General features: G+C 43.4%; 1 protein-coding gene across 7 annotated transcripts in view; it reads right to left on the reverse strand.

The window, feature by feature from the left end:
* Positions 1–23,597, reverse strand: part of Trpgamma (Transient receptor potential cation channel gamma) — a 65,017-nt gene that overhangs the window by 12,748 nt on the left and 28,672 nt on the right. For 6 of the 7 annotated variants that reach the window (XM_076379693.1, XM_076379692.1, XM_076379691.1 and 3 more), the window contains exons 3-4: positions 4,999–5,282; positions 705–835 (exon numbers count right to left, since the gene is read on the reverse strand). In XM_076379693.1, coding sequence (XP_076235808.1) covers positions 705–835; positions 4,999–5,282 — 415 coding nt within the window. Of the gene's footprint in view, positions 1–704; positions 836–4,998; positions 5,283–23,597 lie in introns of those variants that run through there. The other variant, XM_076379695.1, reaches the window with a different exon arrangement.

Raw genomic sequence — 23,597 nt, forward strand, 5'->3', positions numbered from 1 at the left:
GGAGACGGTCTTTTGTCGAGGAAGGAACGCGAGCATCCTCTTAACCCATATTATCTTTCTGACGCGAAAGAGTCTTTTGGGAGGCACGTGCTCGATCACAAATGACTGTAACGAGAGAACAAATTCTTAATACTGAGGCGAACAGACGTTCGGAGGGCCCGCGTGTTTCATTTGCCAATGATTAACGCACGCGTCTGACCCCTCGCATACGCACGTACGTGAATATCTGGATGGTTGGTATAACGAGCAATCACGAATACTCCTTCGAGAAACACGATAGGAGGAATTGGCACGTGCGAGAGAATAGCTTGTACCCAAGGTTCTCGAGCCAGGTAAATTGTCTTTAATTGGGGCGTGGGAGGATCTATGAATTGTCGGATGTTCACGAGGGTTCAATGGGTTATTCTCGTTTACACCTTCGATGGCGATTTGGAGCTTGAGCTATTAAGGCGGATCAAGGGGAACGAGGTAAATGCCCCCATTTGCATTTGATGACATTGGGCTGCATGCTTCTCGCTTTGAAATGATTTCATTTCCATATGTTCGATAATGGAGCCATTTACCTTTTACACTTTCTGTTCTACTGGGAGGAAGAGTTTATACAGCGTATCGAATTTTAATTGACTCCATGCTGCTCTACTTTCAAGACTACTATCGTTTCTGCCACTACATGGAACGAGTTTTCGTGCTTCTAAATGTCTCACCTTCTCACAGAAGCGACATCCCCCCGTTCCACCGCGAGAAGGTACTTCTTCTCTTGGTGAGGCAGACTGACCATTTCCTGGTGCGGTCTCACCACATTCTCTTCGTCCGTCATGCCATGGATGCTGTGCCTCTGAAATCATCGCAACTTTTCGTTACACTCCTGCCGTCAGTCTAGCCGCGTCCAGTTTGAAAAATGAAGCTTCTCTTGGCTTAATTTCTCGGTACTACAGGGTATAAGACATGCTGTAGGATACACATGCGACTTCACATTAACATATTTTGCGATTACACGAACAGACCCTTTCACAGTAAAAAAAATATTAATATATAAGCGAGGAGATACATATTTCGGTGATCCCATTCAAGGGGCATAATTTTCTCAGCTCTGTTAGCATTAAGACTCTTTTCAGTCAACCCCTTCGTAACGAAAACCACGGTTTCTTCATGAAGAGCTATGGGATCACGTGGTATTATCGATCGAGGGATGAAACGTGGGTGAAGGATGGATGAAATTAGGATGATAAATGTTCCGCGACGTTCGAGGCGGCCGCTTAAGCGCACGGTTTCCGCCACGCAAGGCGGAAGTTCTCGCGCGTCTAGGGAAGAGGGATCAACAGGGCTCGATTTAAAGCGTCACGATGTTATCGGAATTCCTGATGCGCCGGGGCAGTAATCTTCGACCACGATCAGCGCCGTGCCCTGATGCTTTCTCGAGGACTTCGTCGATTTCGGAGAAGCTACCTTGAGCCTAAAATTGACGAAATAGGATAACTAGTTCACCGACAACAGCCCTTATCGGGGATGTGCAAGCTTTACTGGAAGGGACGAGCACTTCGGAGAAGTACTCTCTTCGGGCACAAGTACTTTGTGAGTTGATAACGTAGAGAGTGTGCTCATTCGTTTTTTAAATATGTACATACTTAATTTTGGTCGATATTTTATAAATATATGTTTAGTGGCGCGAAACTCAGCTTATGAATTAGCATATGTGAAACAGGCGATACACAATAGTTGAATATTTTTTAGTTTTGCTTCAATTGCATCTGAGAAACAGAAGGTTACTGTTCTTCATGAAAGCCTTACAATTCTAAATAATTGTAGAAAGAACATTTGTGGTCCAATTTTCCTTTAGAATTTTTCCATTGTAGACGGTTATCGCGAGTTTAACAACCTCAACGCCAACGAAAGAACACTCCTGCTATGACCTAATAACACTTATTTTCACGTAGGGTCCGTTCTGTAGAAATAAAATTATCTTGACCCTAATTTCAGTCTAGTATCCACTGCTTAAGAGTGTTCTGTGTGCTCCAAAGGAATCGGAGTAGCGAGAAAACTCATCGAATATTTACCTACACAGATATTCTCCATCGCGATCGTTGATTCTATCGATCAATTGTATCCCAACGCGAGCGCATTAAACGAGGATAAGCAAATCGATCGGCTCGTTCGCAGCGTCGTAAAGCTTTGTCCGATTACGCTGAGCTTTTCGTCGCTTCCACGGGCCCAATAACGTTTTTAACAACCAGCTTCTCGGAATCGCGAATCGTTCTCGCCCCCGTTCTTGTTACTCAAATAATTTTAAGGCAATTACACGCAGTCGATAAACAAGGAGCTATTTCGAAACCTGATTCAGCCTTCGGTCTTTTTCGAAGGTTACCGAGCCGAAATCGATGAACTCGTGAACGAAATGGAGAGCCAGCTACGCAGTTTCGAGTCGATCGTCAGTCGTTAGACTCTTCAAAGGGATTCAGAAGCGTGGGCGGGCGACGGATGAAAATGTGGATCGAAGTCTGCCTGAAATTGGGACGATCGTGGGTGGGCGAACAGGGGAAGCAATTAACGACTCGGATAACCCTCCATTGTTCGACGAGGAAACCTCTCGTTCCGAGGGAATTTCTCGTTACGCCTGCCATTAGATCGCGAGCCAGAAAAGAATACCGATGCAACCGCGGATGCAACATCTAAAGATCAAGTGTAAGGGAAAAACAATGGGAGATCTGACCGTTCCTGTACTCAAGAGCGGTGTTAACCATTATGCCTGGGCATTTCTTTGGGTTCACGGAGCCTTTCTTTCTTGTGTTCAGAAGCTATCAGCGCAAGATAATACCACAGGCAGTTCTAATGAATATCCTGATTGCATGGTGGTGCTACATGGTGTCGTTCATTTCTTCTTGTTGCAATTCTGAGGAAGTGTATCGTATCTCAACTTATTAAAAGCCAGAGCTGAACTTCTTTTCTTAGATACACTGAAAGAAAAGAAAAACAGTTTTGGCTGCTGGCAGCTCATTTTTTTGCTTCCATTTCAAAGTTTAAGCTAACAAGTTTCCCTCAGAATAGAAATGAGCCAAAGTTAAGCAACCTGAGAGAGTTTAGAATAACAAGGGGTTAAGATAATCAGTGCTCAGACAACACAGGAGATTGAGTTAGTACAGTATTTGACGCGGAACTTCGTCTAAAGTAAAAAAGGTTTCAAGAAGAATCTGTCTGAAGAAGAAACGTCGAATAAATTCGACCAACTCTTTTCCAACAGAATTGTATACACTAAATCCCACGGATAGACTTTCCCAGATTCACCTCCCTTTTACATTGGAAATTTAGAAGCGCATCTTGTATACAAAGCTTCGAGGCCAAACCCCAGGCTCCTGTTTGACTCGAGACACGTTCAATTTCTACAATCCACTTTATTTCCATCAGAGGCTATTGATCCAGCTGCGGAGAGGGCAAACACCGATCATGGAAGACGCTGCCGCTGAAACTCGTATTTGCTAGGCGTATTCTATCCCTCATATGGAAATTAGTCCACGCGAGATAGGATCAGGAGCAACAATCCGCAAACCACAGTGATCGACAGGGAAATGAAATTTCGCGACTCAATGGTCAGTCGGATGTTCCCGTCTTCGGCAATTAGTCTGGTCGTGCTTTAATCATAGGAATGCCCGCGTGCTTTTGGCACAAGGACGCGTGCACGTATATATTTCTCGTCCCAGTGGAGAAGCGACGGTCAAAGGGCAATAGAGGTGGCTAGCTAGGCGGAGAATGATGGACAGTGTTTGCGGAGGGTGTGGCGGCTCGACAATTAGGGTGCGCCCAAGCAAACACTCGTTCGTTGTCAGTGTCGGCCCTTGGCGCAGTATGCCATCATCTTGAAGCCGAGAGGGGTAATCGCGAGGGCTCACGCGTCGTATTCTACCAGCGCTCCTGCCTCTTCTGTCCGACGCCTCATTATTTTCTTCTCCTTGAACAGGGGGAAGAGAGAGCAGGGGGCAGCTTTTATGAAGAGTTTTCTTCCGTAGACTCCTTATTCTTGGTCGAGCTCGTAGCTCTTGCAGCCCCTGTCGGGATCGTAACGAGTTCCTGGCCGCTATAGAGCCACGCCAGGGTCTATTCTCGAGCCGGCTGATCGTGCGCAGCGATTCGTCGAATGATTTAGCTGCGGTTTCGTCGACAACGCGCACCCCCACCTTCTTTCCTAGTCGCCCGTTCAAGAGGTTTTGATGCATCGTGTCGCGGTCGTGAATCAACCTGTCCCGCAGGACAAAAGAATCGTTTGCGACAGACAGAGGGTGTACGAAACGGAAAATGGAGGCGAAAAGGTCGAATTTGAGTGGATGAAACCGCGGGATCCCAGCTGGGGATGACAGGCAGCATATCGCTGTGGACGTTTACGAGGCAATAACAGAACGTAGTCGGCGCTTTTCATTCCCTGGACAGATTAAACGCGCAAAGCTTGCCTCGAGACTCAGCGAACACGTAGCAAACAACTAGATGGGATCTTTGGCTGGTACGTTTGGTTAAGTGAGACACGAGTCTTCATGTGTGTCCACCCTGCTTATCATTCAGCCGGCCTGCGTGAAATCGACCCAACCGAGTTTTTACGATGCCGTAAAGATCGCGACTTAACTGGATGCTCGTAAAATCGCGCATATGAGCGGGAGCGTTGTCTTCACCTCTTTATGTTTGTCTCCACGACGGAGCATATGTGGAAAACAATTCGCGATTCATCTGTTAACACGTGTGTAGTCCACCATGAACGACGCTTGAATGAATGATTTCTACATCCAGAAATTGAACTGGATTCAAATTTATTATTATTTATCCAACTTTAAACTTTCTTCGCAAGACTTATTCGCTGCAGTGTGGACGTCAACGTTACATCACTAATAATTAATTTATATAAGTATCGCAATTAGTTAAGCAAAAGGTTACAACTGAGAGCTTGGAGGAGAAGGATGACCACATCTACGAGGAAAACTTCATTGAACTTCTCGACCGAAGACAGGATCTGTGACTTACCTTGACCTTTTTGTCAGCATCTGGCTTGTCGAGGAGGTTGACGGTTTGCTGCTGCGCGGTTTGGGGTTGCAGCGGCGGCGCCTCAGGGTCGAAACTCACACGATGTCCAACATCGCGCATGAAGCCGCCCCCGCTTGAATTCCATGCTCGTGTCGCGTTGGTACCCATCATCACGGCAAAGTTCGTACTGTTCTCACCAGTGGTACCAATTTCTTCGTCGATTCTGGTCTCACCAGGGGATCTCGCGCCCCTGGCGACTTGCTCCTCATCTTCGTGCACGCTTTCTGCAACAGGGAAAGCGTTTAATTAAGAGAGGAACATCCTGCTATGTTGAGATAAATATCGATAAAGATGATAGAAGTTAAATGTGATCGAAACTTTTAACACTAACAAAATAAACAAATTAAACAGAACTAACGTTTTGTTTCTGATACATAAGTCTGTAGTGAATGTTGAATCTGTGATTAACATTCCTTAACATACAATATGGTATTAGGTCCGTTCGATAAGAGAGTTTGACGCTACGACGTTCAGAATAATCCTTTTGGGACTATTAATCCCTGGAGTAAATATGTATCGAGAGTGGCAAAGTTTCATCGTTAGTTTATCGAGCATTGCGCCATTGTGGCGAGGTTGCGCAACGAGATCGTTAGAGAAGGATGATTTTCATAAAGCTGGACGTGTGCGAGATGGACAGAATTTCCTGCGAGTGATGTAGAACGAAATGAATCGTTCCCCGAAGCCTAGAATATTTTATTAACCGTGTTAAAGTAGATGAAACTCGAATACGTTTCACCAAATTTATTGTTCTTTTCTTATTATCCTTGACACAAAAGTTTTGCGTCAACATTCGTATAATATCCTTGTACGAAGCATTTTTCAGACAGCTCCAATATTTAAAAACAGGATGGAAGATAAATATTTTTTTACATTTCAAAGGTAAACGATGCCAGAAATTTTCGTCGATGTCCGCTTAATCGTTTAAACAAAGATAAAATAAAACGTTGTTTTGTAGGTATTTATACAATCTCACATTCGCAAGCAGAATTTTTTTTATTTCTTTCACTAGATTGCGCTTCACGAGTTGATCCATGAACAGAGTTTTTTTCGGGCGCTATTAAACGCCGTTGTTGAAGAACGTCAAACATGAACACGGACAAGGGGACAAGTAAATTTCCACAGGGTCGATTAGTCTCGATCCTATTTTTCACTCGTTCAGGCTTTTCCAGCCCAATGGCTTCCATTGGTTTTGTTATACACACGCAACTGAACATCATTGAATTCGTAATACAATATTTCACAAGTGCTCGTATATGTTTTATCCTCGTTGTTGGCTGTGATAAGATAAATAGTTTCGAAAAGGTTTGTCGAAAGCTTCCGCCGCTTCTTTCTAACTCTCCTGAAGGTATAACCAATATTGAGAAGAAATGAACAACGAAGGAACTGAACGATGATATAGTAAGCATAGACATTCGCTTCGTAACGAAAATATTGATACTGAATATACAGAACTACGAGCAAGGGGGACTGCGATATCTCCTGCCTTCAGAAAACGCAAGAAACGCATTCAACTCTCCAGATTTCTCCGTAGAAATCGCTGGATAGTTATGTACCTTCTTACGAGGAAAGACGAACTCCTTAAATAGCTAGAAAAAGACCAAGCGAGTTCTTAATGCCTTGAACAAAGAGTATTCCAGGCAGTCGTTTGCACTGTTTGCACCGTTGGCTTCGAGTAACAGGAAACTTTTGCAGAACTTTGTAAATACCTTTAGAAAGGTTCACTCCTCAGAGGGGATTGTCGAGAACGACAGATCTATATGAAACAAAGAAACAACTCCTGAGGACAGGGACTCTGATTCTCCATAGTAATTTGTCCACAAAGTTGATCAGTAGCTCGAGTAGAAAAAAAATTCCAAGACCCCTGTTTGCACTACTTTTTTGCTTTTGGAATAAACAAGTCTCATTAATTTATAATTTCTTTCGTGTTTCACATACCAGAATTAATTCGACGATAAAGAGTTTCACTGTCTCTTTCCTAGGAGCAGAACAACGTGTTGATATCTCGAATGTTACTCTCAAATTGAACACAAAGGAAGGTTATCACAGCAAGACCCAGGCCATCGGAACTTCGACCTCGCGCGGGTCGTTGAGCTTACCGCGAATCGCGTGTTTCGTGCAGGGCTTAGATCGATAAAGTGGTGCGCGAACATACACATTGATGCAACGAGTAGAAGAGTTTCGTGAACGCGCCTATGTGCAATCCTTGGTGCATTGGGTCGAAACTGCTCTTCTCTTCGCGCTCGGATGCCCCTTGAAGACAGGAGTAATAAAAATTCTCTGTGGATGGAATTCGGAAGCTATTTTTCGTGGACGACCGATGAATGCTCGCGATAGCGATATTTTTCGATGGTCTAGACTTTCAAGAAGCAAAATTATTTGAAAATCTATAGGCGATAGGAAAGCTGGAAATTTTTGCAATTTTAGAGAAACTGCATTTTTTAATTACCATACCTACTACATACTTCTGTTTCTGAATTGTAGTTTTCTAGGAGATGCTTTAATATAAATATTAACACTAACATTTACTATTTTAATACTCGCCTTTATGTGTCTATTAAATTTGTTACGATCTACCTACTGCTAACAGTGCTTCCTAACATTAAAACCAGCCATCGCGGTGTTTGGTCTGTACTAGTTGTGGATCTCCTAAAAATTCGAAAACTGATCCGATCGTATATCGCGACTGGGAATCTGGGAATTATTGAATACTGAATGAAACGAAATCGTCGAAGTTGTGAAATCTACCACTTAATCGAAACGAGTACGGAACTGCAGGTTAGCCTATGCGGCAGCCAAGCCTACGCTGCACCTGTTGCACACCCCATACCTGTGCAGCGAGCCGTTTCCCAGAAGCTGCGTTCGCCCACGCTGACGCAACTTCGTGGAAACGCTGAAAGCTCGCGTACTTTTTGCTGCATTTTGCACCTTACTATTCAACGACTACCACGAGCAATCTCATTTTACTCTGTAATTTGTCATACGCGTATTGTCATCACCACCTTATCTCGATCCTTTGATATCCATCATCAACGGAACAGAATTGTTTGAGAACTATACTGGTTTACGGAAGTTAAACAGAGTTCTAGACGAGAGAACTTGATGAACAGCTTTCGTATTCTTTATTATCATCAGGAGATACAAATAGAACTTGTAAACTGAATGCGATGGAAGAATATTTAATCTGTCCTATGTCAGAACATATTTGCTCAGGATAGTGCAGGTCTGAGAAAGTAGGAAATACAAGATCGAAGGTGTAGGAACTGCCCAGACTGCTTTATTATCTTCACAGTAAGAGCTTATGTAATAATTTCGCGCGAACACGTACCCTTGGACGCACGCGAGCCCGCGGCGGGGAAAATTGATGTGGCAAGGATCTGTCAGGCCACCGAACGATCAGGCTCATTCGTTCGTGTGCGATTCTCTGTCTGAATTCACCTCTAATTATGCGATCGTGTGCGTGCATGGCCGCATGCGGAAAACGAGGGCTGCGGGTGCACGCGAGCGAACAGTCTGCACGAAAGCAGCGTAATCGTGATGCGCCTGAACCTGTGAGGGGTGTTGCTAATTACGCTTCGGCAATAACTGCCAATTTCATGCATCGCATTTGCTTCGCTACATAATTCTGCCTTTATGGCCGTGGAACGCGCGAAATCATAAGAGTTTATAGGGACAAAAATTGGCAAATTTATAGGGTGAACCAAGGTGGGACCCTAACAGCTCCTAAAGTAATTCTTCTGCTCGTAAAATTAGTATTGGAACTTCGGCTATGAAAATATGAAATAAACAGGAAGAATTAAAAATAGGCATTCGCCTGTGTGCATACGAAGCAAGTCAGACGCGCCAGCAGGCTCTGAAATTTCATAAATCCAATAAGAAAAGACTAAGTAGAACTTCCTTTCTTTGAATCGAAAGTTTCCAGCCACTCGTAAATCATGCAGTATGCCAACCATTCTACTCGTCATCGAACTGATAATAACAACAATTTTATTCTCCAAAGGAAGCTGAACTGGGACGACTCACGGTGCGCTGTTAACATTACCGATGCCGTTTTATGGTCTCCTCCGAGGGAGATTCGTACCACGAATGATCGCAGTAAACCAAAGATATTCGCGTAAATCAACGTCAGACTGTCAAACGATCCGTCGCGCCCTGCGGGTAACGCTGTTGTAATGAGGTGGTGGCTCGAGGAATGTCGGAGGATAAACGAAACGGGGAGATTTATCGGGCTACTGTTTTCACGTTTACTAAAAAAAATCCGACCAGTACATTTTGTTTGAATGTCGATATTCCGAGGGAAAGGGGAGAAACGACAAAGAAAAGAGAGTCGCCGTTGCATCGTTATTACCTCGCTCAACGAAATTACTGGGAGATTGTAAATCGAGTGCAGCTTACCTTGGATGTGCCAGCTGCAGCTGCAACTTCTTTTTAGAATGCACTTCTTTCAGTGACTAAAGGTCACTTAATAAATTCCTGCTACGAGTTTCAGATTGGCTGGCTTTTGAATTCGACGAAGTGGGCGTCTTGGATGAATTCCCATTGTCGATTGTGTGGAGTGGAAGATATAATTGAGTTCGATCACTGAACTGAGATACTAAAATAAATATTTTATTGCAGGGGTGTTTGATAATAGTTATATTTCATCCACACCTCTATCATTCTTCTTTATTACTTCCCAGTTTTCAAATTTGCAAGTATTTAATGCTTTTCTAATTTCCAATCTTCTTGATTTCCTTAACAAGATTAGTAAGTGCAGTACACCACTTTGCATAAAACATTTGCTCAAAGACTTCTGTGTCTACATTTTCATCAGCCTTCTGTATTCTTGTTATTCAGGAAGATTCGAAAGTGCATTGTAAACGAACAGTACATGCCAAGTGACGGGAGGAAATGTGCACACGCTTCAGTATAATTGCGACGAAGAAGAATATTTAATTTGCGTCGGATCTGCATGTAAATGAAATTCCCGGAAACCGGAAGTCCCGGCTTGTCTTTGAATACTCTACATATTTTTCTTCTGTTGGGAAAACAGAGTAGTGAATACGATGACCACGAAAAAAATTAACGCGCATTATCCGTCGGTTTTGGGTGATTTTTACACGACTGAGAACACGCGAATGTGGATTGGATTACTCGAATCCGAATTGTCGCTGACGGATTATGGTTTGCAGACGTGAACGTAACTCCGTTCCTACCGTTTTTCTTCAACCGTACAGGCGGATAAAACGACACCATGGAATGTCGTCGAGAAATCCACGGGTATTACACGTAAACGTCCAGCGAAAAACCTGGCCTATAAAACTGCTGGAACGATAGTTTAAATCTTTGGAGCTCAGCAAGCCCATTCTGTCCTTTCTCGGTATTCAAAAAATAGGAAAAGTTGAAACGGTAGAGAATCGTGGTAAAAAAGTTTGTACGCTTTTCTCTGATTTTTATGAGAATTTTACATCCGCTGTCGTCGAATTCTTATCCTCCGCCTGATCTGTGTTACTACTTTTTAGAGGATCAGGAACTTCTTTTCCTAGGATTCACTGTTAATTGTACTTTTTATCGAATGTGACTTTCTAATTGCTCTACGCCTCCCGAGTAGGTCACAGGACTAATTAAAAGTACGAGCGACGTTGAACGATACTTTAAATTTAAAATTATTCCCCTGAAATAAGAGAATTTTATTAAACCTCTTTATTTTAAAAGAACGTTCCTTTTCGTGCTATATAATGTGCATGGTTTTCCATAAGCTTTTTCTGCACAGCTCATGTACTATAATTATATAGTCCATATAATATATTGTCACTAGCACAAGGATCGCTAAACTCGCGCATCTCGTTCACACTCGTCAGTAGTCAATAAACGTCGGTTCAGGATTGAAATTCCATCAGGCTCGAACCTTTGGGAACCCTAGTACTCCTCTTTTTTTCAGTGTCCTCGTTTCCTGCACCTGCCAATCGGCCCGAACCACCTAATTTTATGGTCGAAAAAGGACCTTTTCGAAAATCCCTCACGCAAATCCTTTTACGTAAGCATTTTCCAGTACAGCTCAACTCCCACATTCAAGAGGTGCAAATTCGTTTGTACCAGTCGAATCGAATTACGAAACGTTGGAGTGTATTTGCTTGTCACAATTATCACTGCGGTGTTATTCAATGTTAATGGATTCGCTTTATCATCATCGACGGATTTCATGCGTATCGTTTATTTAATACTACACCGTAATATTCTGGATCCATCGAAAAACAGGTTTTGCATGGAGCAGGGGCCGATATATTGGCGGAATAATAAGGGACGACAAGGAACAAAAATGGAAAACAGGTCCTGGTGACGTGGCTCATTTGCCTCGCAAATGAAGAATCAATATCTCGCGGATAAATCATATTTGGAAGCGACGGGAGTGTCACTGAACGGGCAATTTAATTTCCCCTCGGATGAAAACGGGAAAACACCGCCCTCGATACGTCCTTCACGTACCTTCGAGAGGGATATCGATATGAAAAAAGAAGCAACCAATTCGGTGCAAAATGTACTGGAAAGCGGAACGCCAGAGGAAAAATTTCGCAAACATTTCACGAAGATCGAACAGATTAGGAAGAAAAACAGAGCGAGAAGCAAAAACTGTCGCAACTCAAACGATCAGGAGTAATGAAACTTTTTCAGTGGATGAGTTCCCTACTTGGACGGCCGACGAATCAGTGGCGTGATTGAATTTGATTTCCGGTTTCGCGCGTCGATCAGCTGGAAGGCGTGACGGAACCCCTCGCGGCATTTATCTCGCGTAGACCTCGTGTCGAGGCTTAAATCTGTATTCAACAACCCTAGCGAGAAGATTGTTGGGCATTGTAGAAAATCGCTGCGTCGAAATTTCGCGTTGAGGGGCAGGCGAGCGTGAAAGTTCGGAAGACCGTCCTCGTTAACTGGAATATCGTTGGGCCATTGTCGCCTATTGAAAAAAAGCTCTGCCTTATCGCTAGGCAGGGCTTCGTGGAACTTTCGTGGGGATCGCTGAGCGATTCGTCTTTCTTTTATCTCGAATAATTTTTCCCCGTGATGCTCCATCGTTCGTCGCGAGCCAACGAACCGTCGAAAACCTTCCAGGAGATAAATTCACGTTTTTGGAAACCGCTCGCCCGGGTGGAAAAAGCCACGAAGATTTCGTGTATTTATTTCGAAACTCTTCTCCTGCCAGCTTACTTCCCGTGTCTGTTTCTCGTATCCTGAGTTGTCATACAAACGCTGCACTTTCTTCCTGAGTCTGCAGTGGTTTGCATTGTGATTTTTTGCCGCTGAATCAGATTCCAACTCGTTGTAATTGCTTCGTATTTTTATCACACTTTGTCTGGTGTGTCACAGCCGACGATTAATTGAATTGTGTTTCTGATCCAGCGTAACTTCGACCACGCTCGTTACCGCTGCTCGTCGTTGTTTTCCACTGCTGTACGAAAATAGGTCACTGGAGGATGTAATCGAGTGAAATGGAGAAAGATAGCCGACTCTAATAACGGGCGGATTTAAAATTGCCGTCGAGAGAGGGACTATGCGTTGCGCTGGATGTGAGAAATTCCGTGGACCTAATTTTCGACAGACTTCCAGCGCAACGTGCCCTCGTTTACAAGTTGATTCCCGATCGCAGAGCGTTCTGTTTGCGGACTAGCCGCTTGGATTCGTGCACTCCTCGTTTCGTGTTTCATATCGGTCGCTGGTAGGCGTTTTACGCTCAATAAACTGCGTGCATGACGTGAAAAAGCGATGGATATTGGCGGAGTGCAGTAAAACCGAGGACTCTTCGAGTTATGCACTTTTGATTGGCTTGTGCACCTAAATAGTTCTGGATGTTCAACTGAGCAGGCATTGTTCGATGAAATTGCTTTTGGTAGGGGAATAGCTGACAATTACTTTAGAAAGTTATTTCATTTCGCTGAGATAGGTTTTTTTGTATTCAAACAATCTCTCCATTTTACTTTTCTCGAACATTCCCCTCTCATCATCTCATAATCTCCGAAATTCCACGATACCAGGAATTTGGGTATCATTACGCACAGAAAATTTGAACTCCTTTATTTGACAAGCTCTCCTCTACTCAAGCTTCCTTTTAATAATTCCCACGGGAGGAAACCTGTAACCGTGCTTCTCGTTTCCCCTGCGGAAGATCATCGACCTTTCTGGAGTAGCACGCGTGCAAATCTATTACGCAAGCTGCATTATTCCCATGGCAAATTTTGATTTATGGCCGGAGGTCCTCCGCACAGAGCAAGTCTGGTATTTTTTTTCTGGGTTCAATCTTCTGTTTACAATTTGATAACGGTAGAATGAAAGCAAATACAATCACGCTCGTGTGGATTGCGCAAAAGAATTGCAACGTTCGATAGTACCGACTGGACACAGTGGATTGTTTATTTTCTTGCTTATTTATTCTGCGCAATATCGGAAAAGGGAATGCATGCATTCTCACACGACTCTAATCCATGAATTATAAAACGTGGATTTATTTATACAAACTGCAATTTTTTGCACTCCGAGGATTATTCTGTAACTCCCACGCGAACTATTTGAAATTCAATCGGTCATAAATTCAGGCGAAAGCTACTCCAAATTTTGAATTTCGCTCCCTGCGATTCTATTGTTCTCGTGCTCAAATGAAAAAAACAGTAAATCCTTTTATGAATATTCTGCTCCACGAATGTCGTGGTATATCTTGTAAAGTAACGCTAGCGGAATGTAATTTAAAAAATTGAAGCGCGGAGAAGTTCGCGAAAGAAAAGAGCACTCTCTCTCTCTCCTTTCGTTTTGGGAAATTAATTTCGCGTCCGAAACTAGGATTGCCTAGCCGCGGCACAGCGGAAAGGATTATTCGAACTTCCAGACGGCTCGACTGTTTTATCTCCTGAAACTTCAAGCGCACCACGTTCGTGGCTTCCCTGAAAAAAGGTGGAAGACCGACGACCTAGCAGACGACAGTTTCTGCATAATCACCTTTGCCTGTGCAGACTCTGCCGTTTTTAACATGGTAAACTAGCTATTTTGCACAGGAGGAATGACCCTACATCGTTTGACCGCCACTGCACCGATATCTCGCGCCTGAAGATTCACGCATATGAGGTGCACTCTAACGTAACTGCAGCCATGCGCCCATACATTCTCCTGCTCTGTCGGCTCGTAAAGAATCCACCGACCATTTGCATGGGAATTTCTGCTTCAATAGTCAGGAAAGTTTTAATATCTCGCGCTTCGAGCCCCAAATGATTAAATACCTCGATACATAGTTAGGTACTCGAGGCAAACGCAAAGAAGGGAACTATAACTGGTTCGGTGTTCCAAGCGCAGAGAGCCACTCTTTAAATTCAAATGATACGAGCGAAGTCCCCGGTAGGGACGGTTTTAAAGACGGCCAGGAAATAAAGGACCTACAGAGGGTGCTGGCAGGCTGGAGATTTAATGCCTTGAATTTTCATTGCAAAGGAAATCCGCGGAAAAAGGGAAGGGGTTAATGTAAAACACTGAAAGCTGTCGTCGAATTTCCTGGGGCTCTCGTACGCGTAACGTTATCCTTTCTTCCGGCATCAAACGTTTCAAGAGCGTCTTAATGCCATTCGGGATGATCCTTTCACTTTCTGAAAGCTTTCGGTGACCGTAAGGCGATGTTGTTTACCCGGAAGTGGATCGATCATCGAGAACCTCTCTCCCTTGGGCAACGTTTAACTTAGCGATCCTCCAACACACTACACAGTTACTTGATAATTAAATATTCCTTTGTGCCGTTCACATTCGCCGTTAATCCTTGAGCTTAAGCAATGCAGACTACGCTCTTGGATTTGAACCTTTTGTGTAAGTCTAAACGAGATCCAGAGGATCCGAGTTATAAGGTTCATGATGTATTCTTTTCGATAGCGAAAAAAGGATGTCTAAGTCGTGAGATTAATTAATGGTTCGAACGAGACGAAGATTCCGCTAAAAGATATGTTGTAAGTTTAACGTCAGTCGATTAAGAATGCCGTGATAGCGGCGGAAAAAGTTAAGACCCTCTTCGAGAGCCGCTGGTATTTCACCCGCATCCATCACCCTGACATTTACTAATCGCTGAAACGTTTAGCTCGGTAATTTCGCTATAGGCCAATTCATTCACGGTGTTTTGCAAAGCACTTTTTCTCCCTTCGAGGATGATCGATCGTATTTAATTGAACTTCGTTGGACTAATAAACGACAGCGACCTTTCCAACGCGTAGGATCAACAGAGATCTTGCTTCGTTGGCTGATTCACTACTCAGAAGTATCGCGGGCTAAATAACCCTCGATCGAAGGATCAGCCATATTCCCAGAAAGCTCTGCGCGAGCAGCTCTTCGTACTCGCTCATCACTCGGCACCCTCTCATCAATCATTTATCAGCTTACCGAGCTTTCAGTCGGAAAGTCCATTATCCACGTGCTCACTGATGTTCAAGCAACGCACGATTCATTGGAATGCGTGGAGAGATTTGTGCGTTAGTGGCTGCACCTTTAATTGCATCGATCGATCCACAGAATCGGTCTCATCTGGACAAAGTCACGGCATTAGTTCAAGAACAGTTTGAAACAGTTTCTCTAAAATAATTGTAGTTAAGGGAATGGAGCAGTATCCTCTAGATCTTCAAGTAGTATGACTCAATACTTGAAGCACCAATGGCTCCACATATTTATAGTCCTATTCTTCAAAGTCCTCTTCTGAAATAAAACCCTTTCATATTTACTATATTTTTACTTTCTCTATCCCAGAGTACCACAGAAAATTAATCGCTAGTTTAGGATAACAGATTTGAAATAGTACAAGTAAATAGTCAATAGCAGAGATACGCAGGGCCAGAAAACGAGGTCATTGTTGAAAGAAATTTTCTCGCCCGGCTGTCAACCGCAGCATACGTTGAAATAGGGGTCGCTTGGATTACGGTTCGCAGCGGAATAAAGCAGCGACTTGATTTGAGGTAGTCAGAAGGAGAATGCAGGAGGTATCAAAGAGGAATGCGCGCCACGACGCAAACGTGCCACGGCACGTTTCTCAGCCGCTGATGATTCACGTGGCTATAAATTCCATGCGCACCGATTCGCCGAAAATTCGTTTCACCAGCGAGAATCTATAGGCAGGGTCGTAGAATCCGAGCATGGTCAGTCTCTCTGGGAAATGGAAATCGCCCTTCGATCGAATTTCACGAAATACGCGCGAAAGTTCGGTAAGAAGAAATGGAGAAAGGATGAATCCTGACGACCAGATATTTCTCGTTTCTCAGCTGCTCACAAGGCAATTGTTTGGAAAGCTGAAGCTTTTACGCTATGGAGGAATGGCAAAAAAGCATCGCTCGAAAGTTTTCCTCCTTCCCCGGTCCGCTTTTGCTCGTGAAACGGTCGTTTACATGTTTTCGAGGCTGCGAGTGAAATGACTGAATTAACTGGGTCGAGGCAAAGCAACAACTGTAATAGAATTTTCCTTCCTCCCTTTACCTTTCCTGTTTCCCTTCACTTTCGGTGCTCTCGCCGAGGATTAAGCAAGAGTAAAAGCGCGGGTTGAGTGGACTATCACGCTTACGGCAGTCGAAAACAGTTTTCCAGGAGATTCACTTTTAGAAATGTAATTCTCTCTTAAATTTATAAAACATAATCACGTTCCTTTACGAAGTTCTAGTAACCTTTGAATAAATATACAACTTAGAATAGTTAAAAGATTTTTCTAACTATACGAGAAAATAAATGAAATTTCGGAAGGTTCATTTGGGAGCAATCTCATTAGTAAAATAAGCTAGGCAATGTATCCTACGCGAGAAGTAGTAAACTAATTCCTCGAAGCCAGGGTGATTGGAGCTTGACGAAAATCTCGTCGAGCAACAGTGACTCGATATCAGCGTGACGCAAACGCGATTGCAGGGGAAGTGAGCCTAATTGAGATGTTTCGTATCCCCTTAACTAAAGACGATCAACTGATTGACCCAGATACGCCACTATTACCATCCCCGACCTTGTCTAGTAGAGGGTTACGGACCCATCCTCTTCTGCTAGTCGAACTCTGTGCTTAAGTTAATGCTCGACCCTCCCGACAGGTTCGTACACGTGGCAGGTCGGCAGGGCTCAACCGTGGATGGATTCATTTTAGAAATTACGAGGCGTTGCGACGCGAGATCCGGCGGGAAGCTCGGTTTGCGCCACATCTCGCTGCACCCTTTTCCACACAAACAGACACACACGTACAAACACGGGAGCAGATAATTTTCCGGACGTGACTAAGACGTAACGCGGGGAAACCGCTTATTACGTTGGCTGACACGGCGGCCAGCACATACAGCTGGAATAAACGCGAGAGAACGTGACGGAAAGCTTAGACTGCGCCTGAGGTAATTGGATTAGCGAATGGTGACTGTTTTTTTTCAGTTGCAATACTTTTCGAGCTTTTCCAAGTCCTTCTGCAGCGACAAAAGACTTCATTCTGAGATCAATATGTATTCAATAAAGTTGATAATAGTAGAATGCTTCTCGATGACTAATTATCAACGCTCTTGGAGGCTCCAAAATGTACATAAGCGTACACAGTGTATCACCAGTTTACCCTTTAGTGCAGAGAGTAACATGTTAGACGTGAACAAGCACATGGAATTTCGTGGTCGCTTATCATCGAGACGATTGATGCCGAAACACACCTGGGAACTATGCCACCAACACGTTATCGTCGTCGGTGAGCCAGGAAATGTGGGCTCGGATCGATTAGTCCCTTGCATTCTCTCGCACCATTCCCTTCCTTCCGACTGCCCGGATATTCGGGTTCAGCCGTGACACGGGATAGCGAGCGGAAACAAACGAAGCTGGATTTCTCGCCAGTGCCTTCGCGAGTACCTGTGTGTAGAAAAGCGTCAGTGAGCGCTGGCGAAAAGCCAATGCCGCGAAACGAGCTTTGTAACTCGCTCCGTCGCGCGTAAGGTGTTCATCAAGCTTAACAGTGCGGGCCATCCTTTCGTCTGATCCTGTCCATCTCCTAGTACACTTTTCACTTTTCTCACTCACGCCTCTCTTCCGCTGAAAAACTCGTCGTATTCGAGAGATCTTCGCGTCTCGAAGCGACCGAACCAAAAAAGAGATACTTTCGTTAGATGGCGGGTCACGGTAAAAAGTATATGTCATTTGTGACCCGCATTAATTTGGCTTTAACTTTTTTAATGCTTCTTCCTCGAGGTTCTTCTCTCTTTGGACCTACTCCAACCTCTTTCAACTTAGTTAGAGCCACTCCAATCTGCTCCAACTTGCTTCTGTAGGTTAGAGGATTTTTAGTTAAGAGCAAAGAAATAGTATATTCGTTGTAGACGCACCTAACTTGTGCAAATTGTTCGTTGCCTTGTCTGTCGTATATTTTCAAAGTGACCAGATAAATACGTTGGGTGAACCGAGCCAGAACGATTCCGTATTTCCGCCTGTCAGTCGTACCGTCTGACCACAAACGGACCGTTCTACTGCGCGCCGTTATTTCTACTCGTAACGGGTATACTTTCTATGGTTTTTATCCTTTTCTGGTTTGTATGACTTCCATTTGCAAGTGGCTTCGGTGCTCCAATAATGGGCAAAACAATAATGGAAAAAATAAAACATCCAATGGAAGTTTGATAATTTGCTTTCATTTTCTTCAATTAGTTTCTGTCCGTCTGAAGATTGCTGTTTTCAGTGTTTTCATTTAGACGAGTTTGCTTTTATCTCGTTAACCTTGCCGTCAGATCGCCTGTGTTACACAATCGTTTGATTAATGACGGAGCTTTTGTGGACAATTAGCGGCATGATGTTCAATTACAAGCAGATATTATGTGGTTATTAATTTCCTTGTATTTGATAACCGAGTAAAGAAGCAATTATCAGAATTGCCTACCCTGATTTTGTCTAGACAAACATTCATCAGAAGAGAGTCATCTGAATATTTAAAACTTGAAGAATTGCTTTCGGAAGAACTGATTTCTGCATTTCAGTGAAATACCTGAAATGTTTTCACTGTCAACATAGTCCCGATCGTTTTTACAGTGGCGAACGACAGCGATGACGTTAAACCCAACATGCCACTGGTGAAAGACTTAATGAGTCCAAAAATTAATTACCACCGGCGCTGGCGACGACGCAATTCAATTGTAAAAGCATGTGGTCCCCATCATGTTATAATTATAACGTCATAAACGCCAATGTAGCCCATTATACAGAACAGTGTGAGCAGAGACTGTTCGTCCTCCCATATGCACTATCGAAAGCCAATCCATTTTATGTCGAATTTCTAACAACTATGAACGTCCATTTCATGACTATGGAATTCCATTGAATCAGAAATGAGCCGCGACAATTTCTCCGTCCGTCAGGCGTTTCGGAAATTTGTGCGAACGCACCGTTTTCGAAAATGAGCTTCCATTTCGCTGATGAAAATTTCATAAACCGTTCATTCAGAGGAAAAGCTTCTCGCGTGCTTAAAATTCAGGTTATCCGTGATTTTTGAAAGCGTCAGCGATTTACACGATCTTTTGCATCCAGCAAACTTTTCCAATTAAACGGGAAGTGTAGGAATTGGGTGATAAGCCAGGCAATCGTCATCGGGGCTGTCTTCGCATGCGGTTCCGTTTCGTGTTTCATTTATGGTTTAATTTATCGCACGCATTATCGATTGGCGACCAGACATGAATCTAGCAAAAACGCTTTCATACTGTATCTTCGATCTATGTATTTTTCGTTACACGATAACTGTCAAGAGATGGGGATAAGTAACAGTAAGGGTAAGATGGTTGTCTAGTTTTATTGATTTCGAATTTGAACATCCTTGATTTCAATTTTCTAGTGGTATTGTGAAAATTTCAACAAGCTCGTAATTTAACGTCTCAAGAAGAGAACGACGAAGGGAGAAAATTTTCTCGCAGTTTATGAGATTCCCGTCAATATTTGCTGGGGATTCATAAACGAGGAAACGAATTTATAAAACTTCTTATTAATTAAAGGGGAAGAAGGGCAATCAGGAAACGAAAATGCCAGCTTCTAGGTAAAGATATTTTTCCTGCGAATGGTCTACTTATTTATTTATCTTTTTCTCTTACGAGAAAATTTAATCTAGCATCAATTTTAACGTAAAATGAGAAAAAACTACCCCGCTGAAGATAGATTTTCCGTGTCCACTCGCTACGTTAATAAATATTATTCCCCAGCTTTTAAAGCCCAGCTTCCACCTAAATTATAATTTGAAATTAGTCGGAAATTTCCGATGCAACTATACCATGAGTTCATTCGGAGCAATTCCCAAGGAGCAAATATTTTCCAGCTGAAATATTTCACCAAAAGCATTTCAGTTAATTATTATTGCCCTCCATTCGATGTTCATCCTCAAAATCGTTTGATCTTCAATGTGAAATTGTGCTCACAGTTCTCACGCAACTCTGCGTTTATTAGTCCATAAGTCAACGCAGTGTGTAAAATTCTCCATTAGAACCAACGAAATCCGTTTCAAATTACGGAAATTCCTAGCAGGATCGTTGGCAAATTGATCATAGGTCTGCGGTGCCAGTGTTGGCTGCTGAGAGAGATTTTAGAAACACGGGAACTTCTTTCGCGTCTCTTTGATCCCGTCGCAAGCGTGCAAGCTCTTCAATTGGGGAAAAAAGAGGGTCACTGAGAGATGGTGAGAGCCACGATGGAAATACCTTCACGATATTCGCGCCAGCCTCGAATCACGATCTAATGGGAAAGTCGCGTAGTTCGGAAGGGGAAATATCGAAGACCAGCCTATGTTTCGACGAGGGCCATGTTCAGATTCGTCATTCTGATGGATCATTTATACGAAATGAGTCAGAGTTCGTGGAACAACTGAGCAAGTGATTTCAAACTTCCAGAAAAATCGAAAATGGAATAAATAACGAAGAGAGAATTCCTGTGAATAATTGATTACCTATATTACAAGCAAGAATTTAAACATAACTACACCCAGCCTTTATGTCAAAGAGCAAAAGTGCTTAGCCCATAATTAAAACTTGTAATTAAAATTTAAATATTTTCGCGCAAGGTGGGAAAGCCCCATCACGAGTCCCACGCAAGCTGTTACCATTAATTAGGATTAATTGAGCACGAAACCCATTAGGTCGCACAGCTTGGGAAGTGATAATCACTTGGCAATTAACTGATAAGCCTATGGGCAGGTTTGTAACTGTCGTGCGACTTGCGGCTACCCTTCGTGTCGCCATACAAAACTATGAAGATGAGTCGTTAAGATCGCGGAACACTCATTTCCTTTCATCGTTTATTAGAATCGTATGAAATCTCCTGGCGGGTACTCATCAAAGTTCAATTCAATTTTTCCAAACTCAATTATCGCAGCTTGCATATCGAATCGGCCGACGTGGGTGGAGAATTGAATCACGCAGCTCCATCGTTCCGTAGTGAACAAAAATAATTCGAGGGAACGTACGAACGTTACAGTTCGTTGCTTTCGGTGCCATGATTCAACACAATCGATAGCGTTCGTTAGCCTCGAACGATTAGGTCGCACGCTAAGCCGTCGTTCAACCAGCAACGCTACACATGCATCTGTATAGCGAAACAGTGATTTACCAAATGAACCATCCAGTATTCAAAATGTCGATCTAACTCAGGGCTGGGTAAACAGACCTCGAGTCGTGTCCGTGCATTATCTTTCGGCTTGTTTGGCCAAAATCTGAGCTCTGATGCTGCGGTAAATTGAAACACAGCTTTCATGGACATAAATGCAATATCGGCTTTTCAAACTCTGTTTGCTTCGAGATTGATTCATCTTATACAGTTTGCATACGTGTTACTGGATGTTCTACGACACTCTAGTGTTAATCTCCTCTAAAGGTGCATACGTACAATAAATCCAGTCTCCCATTGATTAGGAAAATATTCACAGTTAATTGATTTCTTGGAATAGTTATGTTTTACATTAAATTTGTTCAGTAGCAAGTAGATTAATCGAGTGTCTGGCAGACCATTATTTGGAGGCAACAGTCGTTCCATTAACTGAAAATCGAACACTTGAGGAAACACTTACTAGATACGGATTGAAGAACTGTACTGCTGAGGTGGTTAATCAATAGACACATAAATGTGGTTAACTAAAAACTGGTTTTATTAGCACGATGAAGTGTAACCTACAGCAGTTTGACTCCGACTGTTCACGCGCCCTCACATCATCCCTTCTTATACCTTACAAACTAGAGAAAGTAACAGGAAGAAAGAAGGATGGAAAGAGGGCTGGAAAACGAAGAGGAAAGCGGACAGAACAGAGAGAAAAGTGGAGAAAGTAAAAAGGGGAAAATTGTCCTGAGCCTCGCGCGGATCTGGCCGCCAGATGTAACTGACGATGACCAGACCCGTGCCAATCCTTGGGATCGGATGTAGAAAGAATAGGCAGAAAATTGTAAAGCATTAGAAGAAAAGGTTAAGAACAGCGAAAGTTGAAGAGAAAGTCAGAACAGAAAACGGAAATGGAAATTGAGAAAAAATGACAAGGCCGTGGTGGCAGTGCCGAACTGCCACACTGCCATCAAATTATAATCGCGTCATTTGACTGCAGTCCTCTCCTGAAATTCTCGTTCACTCTTCTGGAACGAATTTCGACGGCAATGTCCTTCGATCCTGTATATTTTCTAGAGTCTAGCAAGTTCAACACCCTCGGCGACCACCCTTTGCAGCGCTAACCGCCCCACTGATCGAAGTCTCCGAGGAAGTGCCTCGGTATTAGCTACTAAGAGGCGAACGAAATTCTCCTAGGTTCCAACCGAATTACGCCTCTTCTCCCTTTTTTCCCTTGCTGTATTTCAGCTTCCGGTGTTCCACTCAGGGAAAATGAAATAAGCGTGAGAAAAGTTTTCTCGACGGACGCTAACTTTGCCTTTATTTTTCTTTCTGAATATTTTATTAGAGAGATTCGTACGACTTGCGACGATCCGTTGCATTTCGTCGGATTCCACGATTCCACGATTCCTCGACGCTCGTCGTCGCGTGTTTCGTACCTTTTCACCCTGCGTGTCCTGGTTTCTCTTATCTACGCCACGGGTGGGCATTCTATCGACAACCGAGACATCGGGGGAATGAAAAACGAGGGAAGGTAAAACGGCAAGAAAATTGCAAGGGTGTGACGAGAATCAGTGGTCTGTCGTTGAGGTAGTTCCGTTCGTAGGGCAATTGTATCGTTCTATTTTTCATCGTCGAAGGAAGGGGTTTAGTAGCATCTGTACGAGAACGTGGTACTTAATAATGAACGAACCAATGGTCGTGGAGCAGTAAAGAGCGTTTCACGAACAGGAGATTGTTCGTAAAATATTTCTTCCTTGTATTCTTTGCCCGCGAATAGACCGATACTGCTCGATACTACGTTGTAAATATTATCGTAAGACGCCACAGCCATTTCCCTTCCCGAAACGATCGTTCATTGTGATCAACGGTGTGTACCAAACGCACGAGCAGTAAGCCAAAGTTACTATGCAAAACTATCGATCGTCTCTCTCGCTCACTGCCCCTCTGGAATCGAATATGCAACGTTCTTCGCTGTTGAAAATTCATACGACGCCTTG

The sequence above is a fragment of the Calliopsis andreniformis genome, chromosome 6 (assembly GCF_051401765.1).
Source record: "Calliopsis andreniformis isolate RMS-2024a chromosome 6, iyCalAndr_principal, whole genome shotgun sequence".
Lineage (NCBI taxonomy): Eukaryota > Metazoa > Arthropoda > Insecta > Hymenoptera > Andrenidae > Calliopsis > Calliopsis andreniformis.